Genomic DNA, 18,264 nt, shown 5'->3' with positions numbered 1-18,264 from the left:
GGCCCAATGCCCCCCAGGGGTAGAGGGCATCCTTTGGATCTGCCAATCACTCAGTGCCCTTCTGTAATGCCAGGACTGGCAGACAGTACTGGGAGGGGAAAGGAGAGGTGACTGACACACCTGGGAGGGCATCTTCAGGGAGAACCCCAGTTTATCTGAGTCAAACCATGACATCACAGCGCAGCACAATCCCTCCACGCTGACCCCAGCTGTGTGCAGACAGGTGACGGTGTCAATGACGCCCCGGCGCTGAAGAAGGCAGAGATTGGCATCGCCATGGGGTCGGGCACGGCTGTGGCCAAGTCAGCTGCTGAGATGGTGCTCTCTGATGACAACTTCTCCACCATTGTGTCGGCCGTGGAGGAGGGCAGAGCCATCTACAGCAACATGAAGCAGTTCATCCGCTATCTCATCTCCTCCAACGTCGGGGAGGTCGTTTGGTGAGAGCCTCCCACAGTGGGCACCATGCTGCAGGGGGGGAAGCATCCCCTGGGGCAGGGCACCTGTAGGCAGCAGCATGTAGTGCCCAGATTGTAATCCCAGCACCATATCTCATTCCCCGAGGGCAGGGAGTTTTTTTTTGTAGTTTTATAATCCTGCCATCCTGCAGGACCTGTCTGTCAAAGTATTGCCTGTTTAAGCTCATGCAAGTGCCTGATCCGGGTGCAGATATTTGTACACAGGCTGCTATCACCCAGTCACAGCTATCCCTGCCCCTGCCCATCCCTCCCAGGCCTCAGCAACATCAGCACAACCTTGGGATCATCCTTTGCCCTTGCATTTCAGCATGGGTGTTTGTGCTGGGAATGGGAACATGTCACAGACATCTTTTATGAAAAATCCTTTCTTTAGGATTTTTCCTCCTGAGAAGCTGTGAGGCCTCAGGAACAAAATGTAAACATTGATTATCTGCTGCTGTGGAATGCCACAGGTGGATCTGTGATTGGCCCGTGTTGGATGTTTGTAATTAATGGCCAATCACAGTCAGCTGGCTCAGACAGAGAGTCCCAGCCACAAACCTTTGTTATCATTCTTTGCTATTCCATTCTTAGCTAGCCTTCTGATGAAATCCTTTCTTCTATTCTTTTAGTATAGTTTTAATGTAATATATATCATAAAATAATAAATCAACCCTTCTGAAACATGGAGTCAGATCCTCGTCTCTTCCCTCCACCTGAGACCCCAGTAAACACTGTCACAGGAACCTTTGTGGCCTGGAGACATCAATAGTTGGGTAACAACTGCAAAGCAGATTTTTATAGCAACAGAATCAAATTTTAGCTGCAAAATTCAGTGCTGGGCTTCAGGTTCCTTATCAGGGGCTGTGGATTTGTCTGCAGGACTTGGGGTGAATATTCAGTTTGAGGCTTTGGATCCAGACGCTCTCTCCCCCTTGCATGACACAGAACCTTAGCTGCCCAGAGTGTGTATAATTTCACATCCCTTTTTTTTTCTGCAGTATTTTCCTGACAGCCATCCTGGGCTTGCCCGAGGCCCTCATTCCAGTGCAGCTGCTGTGGGTGAACCTGGTGACGGATGGGCTGCCGGCCACGGCGCTGGGCTTCAACCCCCCGGACCTGGACATCATGGACAAGCAGCCCCGCAACCCCAAGGAGCCCCTCATCAGTGGCTGGCTCTTCTTCCGCTACCTGGCTGTGGGAGGTGGGTGCTGCTGGGTGGGAGGGTGTGTCAGGGTGGGCCTGGGCTGTCCTGGTCTGGGGTCTACTGGAATATTACCAATATAGCTGGATGAGATGTGCGTGAGCTTGGCTGGCCTTCACTGCTGAACCAAATAGTGGCACTGTGGTGTTTCACCCCACAGACACTTTTGGCCGGCTGGGTGTGTGGTGTTTCACCCCACAGACACCTTTTGGCTGGCTGGGTGTGTGGTGTTTCACCCCACAGACACTTTGGGCTTGCTGGGTGTGTGGTGTTTCACCCACAGACACTTTGGGCTTGCTGGGTGTGTGGTGTTTCACCCACAGACACCTTTGCCTGGCTGGGTGCTGCAGCTGGGCCCGTGGGGACAAGTCCAGTCCTGCAGGAGCTCTGGTGGCTGCAGGATGGAGCTTCCCCCCGTAACAGGGGCTGCTCCTCAGGTTTCCCTCTGGCAGAGAAGCTTCAAGGTGATGGTGAAGGAAAGGAGTCAGTTCTGATGGAGGGTTTGGATCCAGAGCTTTATTCTGGCCCACAGGCCTCTGAATGCAGCACCAGCTCCAACAGAACTCCCTGAGCCCGTGGTTGCTGCTCCTTTGACCCCCGGGAGAGGGGCAGGGAAGGGGCAGGGAGCCACCAAGCAGGTACAGGAGGGGAGGGACAAAGGGACAAAGGACACCTGGATGGCCCAATGCCCCCAGGGGTAGAGGGCATCCTTTGGATCTGCCAATCACTCAGTGCCCTTCTGGAATGCCAGGACTGACAGACAGTGCTGGGAGGGGAAAGGAGAGATGACTGACGCACCTGGGAGGGAATTATCAGGGGACTGACCTGAGGTTCTGAGGTAAACCCTGAAATCACAACACAGCAGGGGTCCCTGTCTGGTGCTGGGGTAAGGGTGTCTCTCTTGACCACAGTGTACGTGGGCCTGGCCACAGTGGGTGCAGCCACCTGGTGGTTCCTGTACGACGCCGAGGGACCACAGGTCTCCTTCCATCAGCTGGTGAGTCAGGAGGGAACAGGCTGACAGCTGCAGAGATGGGTGAGGGTGTGCATTCATGTCTTGGGGTCTTTTATCTATCTTTCCTCTGTGTTGGTTGGGGCATTCCCAGATTCCTGGTGGAGAGAACAGTAATTTAAAACAGAAACGAATTCTCTCACTCAGGCTGTTTCCAGCCTTGCTTCTGCCAGCCACCAGCATGGTAGGGAAAGTTTCACATTCAGAGAGATTCAGAGAAGCTGCAAGTAGCTTCTGTGCCTCATCCCATATTGGAAGGGATCTGTTCTCACATTACATTATTGCAGTTAATGTGAAAAATGCAGGTCAGGGGGAAAGCACGTGCCATCACATCCCAATGACATGTGAAATGCAAGATGGATTTCTGATGTAGACGCATGTGTGTGCTCAAACTCCTTCCTAACTGCACTTGAGAGCCTCAAGGCACTGCCCAGCCATACCCCTAAAGCCCAAGCCCAACAGAAGCTGGGTCACTTCAGGCCCTTTTTTGGTTGCTCTGACCCCTGGGATATTTAATAGCAGCCAGTTCATCATCTGCCCCCCAACCAGTCCCCTCTTCCTCCTCTCTCCTGCCTTTCCTGCTGCTCTGCCATGTATTTACCAGCAGTTTCCTGTGCTGACAGAGGAACTTCATGAGGTGCACTGAGGACAACCCCATCTTTGAAGGAATTGACTGTGAGATCTTCGAGTCGCGATACCCAACGACGATGGCTCTGTCTGTGCTGGTGACCATCGAAATGTGCAATGCTCTGAACAGGTGTGCTGCCCACAGGGCTGCTCTCCTTGCTCTGTGTGTGACTGATTCTGTCTCTTTGAGTGGCTCTGGGTGGGCTGAGGGCTTTGCTTTGGCTCAGCAGAGCCGATCAGAGCATCCTCAGAGGGGAGCTCTGGGTTTTCCATAGAGGAACTGCTCCAAGGCAGTGTGCTGTGCCTGGGAGCAGTGAAGGAAGAACTGGATCTGCATTCATTAGTGATTTAGTCATTAATGATCAGCCCTAATCCATGCATTGCTGGTTGTATCCACATCCAGTTTGCAGCAAAGCCTGCAGATGAACAGCCTGGAAAAGAAAGGATGTAGCATATGGCCTTGCATGTTGGAGGGAAATGAGATTCCCAGCATGGGCATATGTGGGGAGGTTTCTGGGGCTAACCTTGTCCCCTCACTTTCACAGTGTCTCTGAGAACCAGTCACTGCTGCGGATGCCACCCTGGCTCAACATCTGGCTGCTGGGGGCCATCATCATGTCCATGGCTCTGCACTTCCTCATCCTCTATGTCAAGCCCATGCCTGTGAGTACCCTCTGTCACCTCCCTGTGCCTCCTGTGGACAAGGACATCCCTGGAGCAATCTTTGGGTCGGGAAACTTCTCGGGTGGCTGTTCCCAGAATGTGCCCTCAGGGCCAGGTCCCATGGCTCAACCCAGCATGGAAATCAGGAGTCATTCTGTCCCATGAGCCATGGAAATCAGAAGTCATTCTGCCCCATGAGGCAGGAGTACAAAGCTCTCCCTATGGGCAAGACAAAGGCTCTAGATATCTCCAGAAGGTGGTTCAGCCCTTTAGGAGAGATCCCCTTCCTTTGCAAGGTTGGGGATGCCTCGGTTGGTGCCCAAAGGTGCTTAAGATGAAGTGTGTTTTTTGTACCCACGAGGTTGCATTGTCCCTTGTCACCTGCTGAGCACCTGTGAACACATAAACGCACAGTCCTGCCTTGTACCTCACTTTCCCCATCTGCAGGAGGGGTGAATAACATAATTTTTCACTAATCTTGGCCAAAACCCACCTTGGATCATGACAGACTTGAAGAAATCCTCCTTTTTGAGCTGTCTGGATCCTCCCTCTTTTTACCTCTCTGTGATGACCCTCTCTCAACTTCTGCCCCACAACAATGTGATCCCTAAAACAGCAAAATATCCCACCTGCTCCCCTAGTGACATGTCCAACCCTTTCCACCCTGCAGCTCATCTTCCAGGTGACCCCCCTGAGCTGGCCACAGTGGGTGGTTGTGATGAAGATCTCCCTGCCTGTGATCCTGCTGGATGAAGGCCTCAAGTACCTTTCCCGCAACCACCTGGATGGTGAGCACAGTCTGCACCCCCTGGCTTAGGGTGGCACTTTGCTTGGGGTTCCTGGGGGTTTTGTGGACCCCTCACTCACCTCCTCTGCCTATGTGATGTCTCACCTGCATGTTCACCCAGCTTTGCTGTGCCAAGGGGCTTCTCCTGCTCCCTTCCTTCCTGGTGCCACGCCTGGCAGAGCACTTGGTGATTATATCTGCTTGAAATGCTCCCTTTGGAGCTGGAGCATTAGCTAAACCTGCCACAGGTCATTAATTCAGCTCCTCTCAAACCTCCAGGAACTGGATCCCTTTGCTTATGAAGTAAAACAAATCAAACACTGATTTGTAACAGGAAACCTGTCTTTTTTCCTCTCAGATTTCCACCTCTCTCTGTCCGTCCTTATTTTGTGTTGGCAACCTCTGTGCTGAGATCCATTGAGAGCTGAACACCTTATAAACTGGTTTTAAACTGGCTTTAAAGTGGCTGCCCACTTGGCACAACCAGAGGAGAAGCAGCTCCTGTGACACTGGAGCAGCAGTTCCTGTGTGCTCCTGGGCTCCATGCTGTAAATCACAGCCTGTCTTTGGGCAGCCCTCCAGAGAGATGATATCATCTTTTCTTTCATTTCTTGCAGAAGATGTTACTGTGGGGGATATCTCAGCACTGAGTTAAGCCCACAGGTTTTCCCAGGGCTGCTGAGCAGTGCTGTGCCTGCCACAGGGGTGGCCTCTCTCCAGAAATAGGATTTATTTATTCATTTTTTGGGGTGAGCTTGCCCTGACAGTGATAGCAGGGAGAAGAAGGGCAGGAATGGCACTGTCCTTGCTCAGGGAAGCTCTGAACAATCTGAGTGTGAGGACTGGATTTCTTCCACACCATCACCTTGCTCAAACCATCTTTTCACCCCTCAGGCAACCTGTGTCATAGCAAGCCCATCTTTTTCACTTCACCCTGTAATAACAACCCAGAAATCTGTGCAAAGCCACTCTTGCCTTTCCAGGCTGAAGGCAGGTCTGGCCAGCCTGTCAAGGAGGGCTCTGGGGCATTGTCACAGCTGTGTTTGGTTTCTCATAGAGCAGAGCTTTGCAAGTACCTGGAAATATGGGATGGGGAAGCATTGCAGGCATGAAATGGTCACAAACAGATCTCCCTCCCCATCAGTGTGTCCTGGTGTGCAGGTGGTGCTCATGTCAGCCTTTCTTCCTGTGTGGAGCTGATGTAGAAACTCAGCAATTGCTCAGAGAAACAGAGGTGCAGGGCTCCTGTGTTTACAAACCAGATAGAAATTGTTTCTAGCCTGTTTTTATTGAATTGTTTCATCTCTCATCAGACACCCAGGTCTGTTTTATCCCACAATTACAAGCCTGTAGCAACAATTCCACAGCACGGCACCAGGCTGGGGTGTAGGAGAGCTGGTTAATGCTGCATCCCATGCATGCCCTTGGTCTTCACTTCACAATCTGTACTCTGAGGCCAAGTCTGTCTTTCTCCCACACTTTGTATTTCTCTGTAAAATCTCAGCACTGTTGGAGGAAGGGCTTTTCTTTGCTCTGCCTGCACAGCTCCGAGCACAGTGAAGTTTCTGGTAGGCACACGATCCTCTCAAGTGCCAGCACAGCAGCTCAGTTTTCTTCTCCCATGGCATACTCCCAGTGTTTCAGGTGCTCTGAGCTTCCCTCATCCCCACAGTCATGATGCTGCTGATGCTCATGGGTTGCTCTGTCTCACGGATCCAGGGTTTCCCATGCAGCACTTCTATCACAGCTGTGGCAAAATCACCACGCTTCAGTCGTCACACTTGAAAGAAGCAATTGAAACTCTTCCTCTTCCTGATTCCTCTGGCCTCTGAAAAGCAAAGGAAAATACCTCCAAAAGCCACTTTTATGTGTGGTCTTGTGATTTTTTTTTTTTTGCCAGGCATTCTCAGGACAGTAAGACCCAAGTGGAGCGGGGAGCACCAGTTGAATACCTGCAAGACTCCAGAGCAAGGGTTCGCTTCCTTACCTGTCTCATCCCTGAATGCTGCATCCCTGTGTTTCCTGCAGTCTTGTGGGGACTTGCTTGGAACATGTCTGGGTGAACATGGCTTAGATATAGAACAGAGATACAATAATAGAGCCAAGAAACTCTACCCAGACAGGATCTCCTTTCGCACAGTGGTGTCTGTGTTTGCTCCAAAATAAGGCCTAGCAAGCCTGTGAAGTAGCTGTTTGATGGCAGTTTTGGCCAGGAGCCAGGCTAGCACTTGGTCTCTGCAAGACAGGGCTTGGGAATGGTCTCCAGCATGGGACCTTCCAAGGGATGGCCAAGGGTGTTCAGCTGAGGAATGTAAATGTATAGCTGTGAGTTCTGCTGATTCAGGAATTGCATGGAAAAGTTTCTCCTCTGATGAGATTTAGATAAGTTGTGTTTCCATTATGCTGGATTTTCCTTGCCCTTGAAGTGGCAGAACGCTGAGACTCTTGAGTTCTCACTGTGGTCTCAGTGCTTTACATCCCTCCCCCATCACTCTGCTCACATCCAGCCTTTCATCTCACATCCTTTGCATATCTGGCTGCCTTCATTCCTCTCTGGCCCCTCTGAGGTTTCTGCTGTCTCAATTTTGGGAGATGATGTGAATGTGAGAGTGACAAAATATGCACAGCTGAGGCTGGCTGTGTGTGAGCTGCAGATGTTCTGTCGAGGAGCATGGAGATGTTCTCAGGGTCTGTCTCACACTGACAGGCTCACAAGGGCTCACCACCCTCAGGGATCCCTTGCTGTACTATCTTTGATATTTTCCATGCTCTATGCATTCAAGTGTTTGTTCTCTCAGAATCCTGTGGCATGCAGGAGGAAGCTTTCCAGGCATCTGTGCCAAGGCCTTGCAGAAGCCTCTTTGTCTCTTTTCTAAGTGGTTCTCAAGAAGTACCAAATATAGGGAGGACACTGAGATAACCCCAGTGCTCAGGTTCCTCTGTGCACCATCAGCCCACTGCTGAGCCCACCCTGCTCCCCTCCTGCACTGCCCCTGCACCTCCTCATGTTCCCCCTCTCAACGCAAACCCCTCACAGGTGTTGGAGCTCTGCTGTGGTTGTTCTCACCATGTTCCAGCAGCAGGCCCTGTCTGGGTGCTGAGCATCACCATTGTTGTGGTAAAAGCAGGGGCAAAATCACAAAGCAGGTGTTTTTAGCAACACAGCTACGTGCCTGCCCTGACAGCAGCAGGGCCACTGAAAATCAGGAGTTTGGATGCACAGGGATTGACCTGGTGTTTTTTGTGGCAGATCAGCATTTAGGCAGCTGTTTGTCCTTGTGCCCAGTGAGAACAGCACCTCATTTTGCAGGAGATGCAGTATAGTGGCAATCCCACCCTGTTCCTGTCCCCAGTGGGTCCCTGTTCCCTCTCCCATGGCAGCACAGTGCCCTGCAGTCTCCCGCCACTGCAGCTGATGTGCAGGTACTGCTCCCCTGGGGTGAACATCTCCACCACTGAGGGAGCTTTGGGCACTTCTCTGCAAAGCTACCACCAGATTTAGGCTTCAGCATCCTTCCAGAGGAGAGTGGCTGGCAGAGGTGGCAGTGCAGTGACAAGTGCATCACACTCCCTGCCAGGGGCAGACACAGCTCTGCATCTGAGACCGCCCAAAATTTGCAGGGACCAAAATCTCCATATCCCAACACAAAATACCCTCCAGCATATAGCAAAAAGGAGCTGTTCACCCTCATTTTCCCCCACGCACCTGCACCCGAGGGAAGCTCCTGCAAGTGCCCCAGGAGCCCTGGAGCAGCTGCAGCTGCCCGTGTTCCTGCAGAGGAGGCAGCCATCCATCCTCTCCCTGGCACAGCAGAGCAGGAGCGAGCGCCTGCCCTTGTAGGGAAATGTGTGCCTGGAGCTACCTTGGCTGGGTGCTGACAGAGGAATGTGTCCCCGTGGGCCAAGCATTCCCTGGAGCTGTGGGATGCTCTGCAGGAGAGCACTGCTGCACCTTCCAGGGCTGGAATACCCACACAGGATTTTACAGCTCTGCTGCCTTGATTTTTGTTTTTATTTCCCACTCTTTTCTCTTCTTTTATGTGTGTCCATGTGTCATGCTTTAGAAATGGAAGAGCAGAGGCAATCTGCCAGTGTTGCTGCCCTGATATTGCAAAGGGATGGGGGGACAATTTCCATCCCTTGAGCTTTAGGATGCTTGGCAGGAGAGCAGTGCTGCACCTTCCAGTGCTGGAATATCCACATGAGATTTTACAGCTCTTGCTGCCTCGCTTTTTGTTTTTATTTCCCCCTCTCTCCTGTTTTTCATGTCTGTGTGTCGTGCTTTAGAAATGAAAGAGCAGAGGAAGCTGCCAGTGTTGCTGCCCTGGTATTGCAAAGGGATGGTGGACAATTTCCCTTTTGGTTTTCTCCTGGGGTCTGGGGTCTCAGCTGAAGCTCAGGGTGCCCTGGTGTGATGGGGGAGATGTGCAGTTTTCAGAGCTACAAGGGCTGCAGCTTTTCCCTTGGTGAAGGAGGTGATCTGGGCTGGCAGTGGGAGCCTGCCTCTCTCTAGCAGCACCTTTAAAGGAACTTGTTAAGGAAAGTCAAAAGCAGTAAGGAAAAACCTCCCCAAAAGCCTCAGCTGTCTGTGGGGAGCAGAGCTTGGAGCAGCTGAGCTCACATTGTGCAGTTGCTGGTTTGCAAGTGGCACCCCTGGTGTGAGGCAGCATCCAGAGGGACTGTCACCATCCCATCATCCCTGCAAACAGGTCCTGCATCCCCCCTGCTCCTGTCACCTGTGTGAGGGAAGGACAGACGGACACTGCCATGCAGGTGGGAGCTGGATCCTTGGCTGGTAGAAACACCTGGCTCACTCCATGCCAGGATTGTGTCACTTTAGAGATCTGAGAGCAACTTTTTGAAGTAGTTAAACTCTGCAGCCATGTCTCCCTTTCCTGTCTCTGCCACATGCCATGGCATCCTCCTCCCTGTTTGCACAGCCATGGGGTGATGTGTTTAGGGGCAGTGCCATGGTTGGCAAATTACCACTGGTGTGTCACCCACTGGGGACTGCTCAGCTGCTGGAGGAGAGGGAAGAGAGGCTGCTGCAGTGGGGAGGAGATTAATTTTGATTATTGCAATGATATTTAGTACAGTGCAGTTGCCACCTTACACCAAAGCCTGCAGTGTCATCCAGAGGGATGCTGCAATCACAGCAAACCATTTTATCCCAGCACACAAGGGCTGGACTTTGCAGCTAGCACTGGAAAAAAAAATTGGCAGAAGTTGCAAAAAAGTCTTTTCCCTCTGCCTTGCCTGTTATTTATTAATTCCCCTGGAAGCTGTCGGCACCAGGGCTGGCAGCAGGCACAGAGCCCCACGGGTGACCCCGGGCAGGACCCTTATTTATCAAGAGCACAGGAACAGCAGTCCCCAGTGAGATGTATTTTGTGATGTGTGCAGTGATGAAAGAGAGAGAAATACAGTCTAAAGATTCATGATAAGGGATTTTTCTAACTCTCCTTAGCAAGTGCTGCTTCTGGGTGGGTTTTTTTTAAGGAAAAAAGATGTGTTCTGGGTAAACCAAGCTACCCCAGGCTGGAGGGCAGCTGCTGCCTCAGGAATCAGGGACACTACTGTCAACTCCTTGAAAATTGGGGATGTAGTTGTTATAAGTCAAATTCTGGCAGGGATTTTGGGGCTGCTCACATGGAGTTTGAGCTGGATACCATCACTTTCCTGCAGGCCATGTGTTGCCTGTTACCTTCCCTGTCCAACCCCATCCATCTGGAGCGGGGGAGAAGGTGGGAAGGCAGCCCTGGGACGGTGGCTGTGATAAGAAATTTGGTCCTTGCTCATTGTTTTGAAGGGATTTATGGGTGTGGTACATGGGCAGTGTGTGAGCCCATGGAGCAGTGTCCATGTCTCTGGCTGCAGCACTCTGAGGTGATGAGAGGATGCAGTGAGCTTCTCCTCTCTGAGCCACTGCCTTTCCCTGCATGATGCCTCATTGGGAGCAGTGAGGAGGGTCCTGCCTACTCACCTTCCACATAGCTCCACCTCAGGATGGATATTAGGAAAAAGTTTTTCATGGAAAGAGTGATAAAGTTCTGGAATGGCTGCCCAGGGAGGTGGTGGAGTCCCCATCCCTGGGTGTGTTTAACAAAGCCTGGATGTGGCACTGGGTGAGGTGTTGGGGCTGGGTTGGACTTGATGATCCTGAATGTCTCTTCCAACCCAGTCATTCTGTGAATTCTATGAATTCATCCCTTTTCCCAACTCTTGCAGAGACCTTCCTCACCCAGGGACCAGCATCCTCCTCCTCATCCCACAGCCTGAGCTGCCACAGCTGCAGTCAGGCCAGCTCTGTGCACACAGGATCCCAGGTTCCTTCTGGGATCAACCCAAGAGCAACCACTCTCGGTAACAAAACCATGGAGCTGCTTTCTTTTGAACCCTCACCAATACTTTCATTTCTCATTTTGCCCTTCCTTTCAGGAGAAGAGGACAAGAAATGAACGACCTGAGGGCGACTCTGAACTAGAGGATCCCTAACTTGTCCCTGGGACTGAAGTCTTGCATGCGTGACCATCGCTAAAGCCAGCAGGACATGCATGTGTCCGACTCTCAGACAAATGCGGGTGAATCGTCGAAAAGAAAAAAATCCTGATTTTTGTTTTGTTCTGTAGCTTTCTTTTTCCTGTACATATGAGTGCAATTACTGGACAGCTGGCCTAGAGTTTGGGGATGGAGCTGTGTGGATCTGAGTCATTGTAATGTGGTTCCTTGGGATTTGTTTGTGCCAAATTTTGAGACCCTCTTTGCAATTTTCACCCTGACTGAGTGAGCACGGGCAAGGTGGCCTTCATGAGAGATTAAGGCAGGAAGTTGGGATTTGAGGGCACATCCCCCAGTGGGATGGGATGCACAAGGCATCTGGGAAGGGCTTGGCAGTGAGTGAGGGCAGGGAGAGAGGAGAGGGGCTGTGTGTTCGTGTTGCTGAGCCTTGCTGATGTCCATAGTGTTGCTGCTGCTGTGCTCTGCTCTGGTGGCTGCAGCAGCTGGGCACGGCTTCAGAGTGTGTCCAACACTGGTGTGAACCTCATGGAGGTGTGTTTACACCTCGAGGTCAGGTGCATGTGGTGGAAGGCGAAGTTCTCCCTGTTTATCACGCTGTCCTGTTTGATCCCTGCATTATGGAAAGCCCAGCACCTTCTCAGGCTCATCCAGCACCAAAGCACGATGAAGTCTTGTCTGTTCTCCATCTGGCATCTTGCTGGATCCCATCTGCACTATATAAGGCAGTCCTTTTCCTCGGAGGGGCAGCCATGTAAAGAAAAGAAAGGGGATGCCCACCTTGCATTCCTCATGTCCACCACTCTTTCCTGGTCACACTTTCTTTCCTCAGTGAATTTTTAACTATTTCCCCAGCAGTAGTACAGCTTAAGTTTTCAGGAGCACATCCATGGCTTGATGTGCTCTGCTTTGGAGAATATCACTGACTTGCACAGGGCATCCCTGCCAAGGGATCACGATGGCAATGAATGTATGCTTGTACATAACGTGGTCTTTTTCCATGGGTGGTGTTTGTTGTGGCATCCCTTTTTGTAAGGCACCAACTTAATCTTGCCCTCTGGGGATTTTCTCCACAGCAGGAGTCAGACAGTCTTCAGTGAGGATTTGTAGATCAGGAGTGGATTTTGGGATCCATTAAGTTTATCTTTCTCCATTGAGCTGCATCAGCTGAGAAGCTGATAGTGGGTGGTCTCTTCTCCAGCTCTCCAAATTCTCTCTCCTGTTTCCCTCACCATCCCCTAGGATCCATCCTGATGATATTTAGTTAGCCAGAGCCTGTATCTTTCCTTTCCCTTACATTCCAGCAACAGCACTAGAGCCAGGGTCTGGGATAGCATTTGCTCCTTTGCTGTTGGGTTTCCTCTTCTACTTTTTGCCTCTTCAAAGCTTCCAGTGTTTTTCTGTATCATCTGGGCAAGACCATCTCTCCTTCCATACAGTAGGTGCCAAATATCATCCCTCCTTTCTTTTCTCCATCACCAGCATTGAAGATGAGCAGAGCCCCCAGACCAATGGGAATGTACAGAATTGTTATACTACTGAGCTGATTTATTGTACAGAAAACCTTGCATGAAATGTTGTTACTGTATTTAATATATAATGTATTCAAGAAATTTTAATATGGAGCTCTTTAAAAAAGATCTTTATAGATACTCTGTCGTTAGAAAATTGTTGCTGATTTTTTAAAATCTTATTATACTTTGTCTTGAAGAAGTTTTATTTTTCAAATGTGTTCTGTCAAAATGATTTAATCAGTTGATCCCATGGGATAACCAATTCCTGTTCAAAGATTTTCACCATGGATGAGACCCACCCTGGTGTAGAGGACCAGGACATGACCCAGGTACTGTATAAGCCAAAATAAGGCTTCAGTAAGACTAATGCTGTAGACATGTGATTTGCCTTTCCTCAAAAGGGTGGATTTCACCTTATTTTAGTACAGGTGACAGAACTAAAGAATTGTTTAAGTTGGGAAAGACATCCAAGATGATTGAGTCCATCTCCATTGTTCTGTGCAGAAAAACAGCCAGTGGGAATTTAGTCCAGTTCCAGCTCAGTGTCATCAGAGGAGGCAGCTTCTCTGTTTCTCTGAGGCTGACATCTATTTTGGGAGAGGCTGGGCTGGATTCAGAGGCTGGGCTGGATTCAGAGCATCCCAGCCCCGTTTGGAGGGTCCAGCAGGGCCTGCAGCCTCCCTGGTCCCTTGTGCCTGCAGGAACCTGCTTGGTCCATCCACCTGCTGAGTTACACTGCTTTCCCTGCACCTAATGTCAGCTGGAGGGTTATGAATTTAACCCAAATGTGTGTGGTGTGGAGAAGTTTCTTGTGTGAAAGCCCAGGCAGTGTCAGTCTGTTCATGCAGCCATTGGGTCACAGTTGTGAGTTACCAAAGCCTGAACCATCATGGGCAAGAAACCAGAGCTGTGTCCCAGCTTGTTCTTCCCAGCAGCAGCAAATTGTGTTTTATTTCTATTGGGAGCCTTCAAGCTATCTAGAAAATGCCCAGGTAATCTGCATTAGAGCTGCCTGGAGCAGGTGGGACCATTTTGACACATCCCCATTTCCCTTCTGAATGGTTCACCACATCTCTTGTCTCTCCCCACATCCTTTAATTACTTGGAGTACAGGTTTCACCCCATACTTTTGATTACAGAGGCTCATAGTTCAAACACCTCAATGAAGTAGAAAAATATCCATAGATGTAAGTATTTTTTCCTTTGTTCTTCGGTGAAAGGTCAGGATAGATCACAGAGTAGTTATTTATTGCATGTGTGCCAGCAGCAGCTTGCTGGGAGCTTTTACAGGCTGGAACATGTTCTTTTGTAAACTTGGAGGTCCCAGAGCCAAGACCATCACTTTGGGAGAGGCTCTTGTGTCTTACCAAGGCATCTGACAGTGCAATACAAGGGAGATGGATGCTGGGTGGCTGTTTTGCCCTAAAGCTTTTTTCAAAAAGCAGCTTAGGGGAAAACCTCTGGGATCCTTGCTTTTCTTGGCAGCAGAGGTTAGAAATTATTTCCTTTTTAGTTTTATTTTGATGGTGCTGCCTGGCATATTCTAAGTCTATAAATAAAACTCAAGTCATTCCAGCAAGACCTTTAGGAGTGGTGGGCTGCTGTGACAGATCCTCCACAAGATGCAGGGCAGAGGAGGTGCTGGATGGCAGCATGGGATTGTGATTATCCATGAGCACTTTATACTCCTTCCTCAGGGGCCAAGGTGGGAGGGAAAGGTCCTGTGTTCCTGGGCTGAGCACCAGGGGGATCAGCTGTGGTGGAAACTCTTTTCTACTGTTTTGGGGCATTGTGTCATTGCTGGATGAGCTCTTCCCCCTGTGGTGTGTGATCCCATGGGGATCCCACGTTGGAAAAGGAAAAAGAGCAAAGTGCTGCGTCCTGCATTTTATTTGTGTCGTGTGGGCCAGGTCTGGGTGAGGTTTGTGTTGGTGTGTTTGGGGTTTGGGCACTGTGAGCATCCTGTGTGTGTGTTTCTGGTGATGCTCTGCTCAGCCAAGGCTGGATGGCACCACCAGGCACTGGGAGGGCAGCAGGAGGGACAGGCTCTATGGAGGGGCTAGGGGACTTCATTCCTGTAAAACCATCAGAGATTGAGTTGGATTTTCTGCTCATGGAGATGGCAGAAGGAGGAGCAAGAGGAAAACTAATCATTAATTTTTGGTCCTTCTTTTGTACATCAGGTTGATAATACTGCTTCCCAGTCAGGGTCCTGCTCCACCAAAACTCAGCAAATAATGATTTGAGCTGTGCAGGGGCCCTGGCTGGGAGATGTCCATGAGCTTCAGTGACCTTGGCATTACATCACTCCTGAAACTCAAACACACCCAAGTCCCTACTACCAACTCCTGAGACTTACTGTGATTTCTGGACCATACCTGGCATGGCCATCACTTATAAATGTATAAATGATGCCAGAGATTCAGCCCCATCTGGGCTCTTTTTCCTCCCACTTCTGCAGTGACATTTTGGGGAAACAGCCTGGGAGTACTGACCAAGGAAAAGGCTTCACCCCATGCAGATCTTGTGAGGCACAGTTGGGGTTAGGATTTGCAGGGCTGCAGTGAGGAGATACAGGGTAAATTGTGCTCCCTGGACCTTTTCTTGTGGTGCCATTCAGCTTTTGGTGTGAGTGGAGCATTAAATGAGCCAAAATCTGTGTGTGCCTGGAGTGATGGGCACTTGGGACCAAGAGAAGGGCAACCAGCAGGTGCCCTCAGTGGCTTCAGTCTGGGAATATGCTGATTTTTTTATATGAGATGCCTGAACAGCCAAATGTAGAAATCTCTGAGATTGTGCTTCATAGTAAAAGGTAAATTGTTATATCTTGAGGGGTGGGAGGGTGTTCTCTGAGGGACAGAACTGAAAGAAATGAGGTTTCCTATTTTATTATATGAGAGATATTTTTCCACTAAATTCCTGCTTCCTAAACCATGTCCTTTGTCTGACTGTAAATAGCCAGGTGTGCCGGGAAGACGTGGGAAGGCTCCTTGTGGTCACATCCACACAATCCACTCTGTTCACACAATATTGGGCTGATTTGTTTTATACTTAGAAAATTACAGAAATAAAAGCAATTTTACTGGATGACTGGGGGGTTTTGTGTTTATTTGGTTGTTGTTGTTTTACCTTTTTGGGGTTTTTTTGCTTTTCTTGTCCCATTTGTGGCTGATTTGGGGGATATTTGGGAGCCCATGGAGCCATACGGGAGTGCCTGAGGGCATTCTTCAGCCGTAAAAGGAGTTGTGCTCACCAGATCAGGATTTCTTGTGGGTTTTCAGAGGAGCCAAACTAGAAATGGAGCTGAGCTTGTGCCTGGCATGGGATGACAAAGGCAAAATGAGTGGAGTGGCATAATACGACTGTTGGGAATTTTTAAATTCACTCTTGGGGCACGAGAATACAAATAACAGTGCTAATTTTGACTGTATCCAGAATAGTCATCACCTTATCTCCCCCAGCTGGGAGGGGAGGTTTAAATAAGCCCTGCAATAACCTCTACAAGAAATAATTGTGAAATAAATAATAATTAAATAGCTTGGCCTCATCTGGGGGTATGGCATAGGGCTTGGGGCCATGCAATTCCATCTCGGCATCACCCAGAGCTCTGCCCATGGTGATGTTTGAAACAGAAAATCCTGATCCAGCTGCAGGTCCTGTTTTGGAGCAAATCTGTGTTCATGGCAACATCTACCTTGGTGCTTTTTCACTGGGATGTGGCCCCATGTGTTGCCAATGCTGTGAGCAGAACAAAGGAGGTGCACAAGGTAAGCCAAAAGCTTTGTGACCCACAGGGGGTTGCAAAGAGGGACGTGGGATACCCTGGCACATGCTGGTTTTGGGAAGGAGCCATTGCTTGGCCTCCTCTTTGCTGGTGCAGACTGATGTCAGAGCAAGAGGAACCCCACTGCCATGGCTGCAGGTGACCCTCAAGCCAGTCCCCCATACCAGAAATGCTGTCTCAGGACACAGCGGTGAAGGCAAAAACACCCCAAATTCCCCACCTGATGTTGTGTCACTCCCTGGACCCCTGGGTACCATCACTTGGGGTTATGCTTGTCTTTTGAAGGCATGATTCAGAAAACAGGTGTCACTCTACCAAAAAAATCCCAAGGGTCCCTGTATCCCATGGCACAGGTCCAGCCCCACACTGGATGTGCATCCACATTTCTGGAGCCACTGACACCTTTTGGTACCCCCAGCACCTCGGGCTCACGTTGGCTTCGGCATCAGCTAAACTGAATATTTCCAGGGAGATGTGTTGTCACAGCAGCTGGGGATGGAAATGCCACTTTGAGGGGTGAGCACCACCAAAAACATCTCGTGCCAGGGCGTTGCAGCACGGGACAAGTACAGAGCCCAGCCAGCCCTGCTGGGAGGGAGCGAAGAGAGGTCAAGGACAAGTTAAAATTGGAAAGAAAACTGAACATGCTGTTTTGGAGGGCCTTGCTTGCTCTCATCTGCCAATTTTTTTCCACCCTCCCCTTCCCATTGCCAGTGGTGCAGTGTAAGCACCTCCTGCAACTGGTGAGGACAAGGGGGCTGTGGCAGCCAAAATTATTGGGAAAAGCCAGCAGCTCTCAGGGGTAACCTCAACCACAGCAGGTCCCCTCTGCACCCACCCTCATATTTTAAACTTTGCCTCCATGTTACTCCTCCCCATCCATGGATCTTCAGCATGCCACACATTTTTGTGCTGAAATTCAGAGCTCTGTGCTAGACGCTGCCAAGCATGAGTCTGGGTTGTGCAATGAGCTTCATCTATTATTTTTCTATTTTCTTTTCCCCCTATCAATGTCTGAGAGCCTGGAAATACCTGGTGGCTTTTATGCCAACACAGTGGTGCTTGCCTGGGTGTGGGTAGGCTTGAGCCCCATGCAGAGGTTTTCAGAACCCTCTTTGTGCTCCAGCAGTTCCTGTCCCAGCTCAAAGCAAGGATGCACTTGCATTTCCAAATGTCTCCCTTAAAAACACCAGATGTTTCATTTTTCTCTCAGCCCCAAGCACAGGCTGAGTGTGTTTCATAGGCAGGGGGAATGAGTTCCTTTCACAGCATGGATGGACTCCTGTGCTACCCCTTCACAGCATTGCCAGGGGTGCCCTTGCAGGGTCACCAGCCCTCAGTGCCCTTAGCACCTGGCCCAGCTGGAGATGCTGGATGAGGCCAAAGCCTGGCACTGGAGATCAGTCAATGCCAGCTGACCCAGGAGGGTGTTTGGGAAATCTGGCCCCAGGTCTTTGCAATCTCAGACACAAACACAGGGGCTTTAGAGCCTCATTTGCTGTTTCTGCTTTCATTTTCCCTTCCCGTGGGCAGTGGAGCTAGATGGGCTCATTTGCCTTATCTCAACCTGGTTTTAGAGCCATAGAATCACAGAGTAGTTTGGGTTGGAAGGGGCCTTAAAGATCATCTTGTTCAAACCCCCTCCCATGGTCAGGGACACCTTCCACTACACCAGGTTGCTCAAGGTCTCGTCCAGCCT

General features: G+C 50.2%; 1 protein-coding gene across 2 annotated transcripts in view; it reads left to right on the top strand.

Annotated features, from left to right (window-relative positions):
- Nucleotides 1-15,868, top strand: part of ATP2A3 (ATPase sarcoplasmic/endoplasmic reticulum Ca2+ transporting 3) — a 62,019-nt gene extending 46,151 nt beyond the window's left edge. Inside the window, exons 15-21 of one of the 2 annotated variants that reach the window (XM_074557194.1) lie at nucleotides 220-440; nucleotides 1,460-1,662; nucleotides 2,574-2,659; nucleotides 3,298-3,431; nucleotides 3,847-3,964; nucleotides 4,635-4,752; nucleotides 11,190-15,868. In XM_074557194.1, the coding sequence (XP_074413295.1) occupies nucleotides 220-440; nucleotides 1,460-1,662; nucleotides 2,574-2,659; nucleotides 3,298-3,431; nucleotides 3,847-3,964; nucleotides 4,635-4,752; nucleotides 11,190-11,209 (900 nt within the window). In that variant the 3' untranslated portion in view covers nucleotides 11,210-15,868. Of the gene's footprint in view, nucleotides 1-219; nucleotides 441-1,459; nucleotides 1,663-2,573; nucleotides 2,660-3,297; nucleotides 3,432-3,846; nucleotides 3,965-4,634; nucleotides 4,753-6,651; nucleotides 6,933-11,189 lie in introns of those variants that run through there. The other variant, XM_074557193.1, reaches the window with a different exon arrangement.
- The last annotated feature ends 2,396 nt before the right edge of the window (nucleotides 15,869-18,264 follow it).

The sequence above is a fragment of the Zonotrichia albicollis genome, chromosome 22, assembly GCF_047830755.1.
Source record: "Zonotrichia albicollis isolate bZonAlb1 chromosome 22, bZonAlb1.hap1, whole genome shotgun sequence".
Taxonomy (NCBI): Eukaryota; Metazoa; Chordata; class Aves; order Passeriformes; family Passerellidae; genus Zonotrichia; species Zonotrichia albicollis.
Note: the sequence above shows the minus strand (reverse complement) of the source record. Positions and strands in the feature narration are given on the sequence as shown.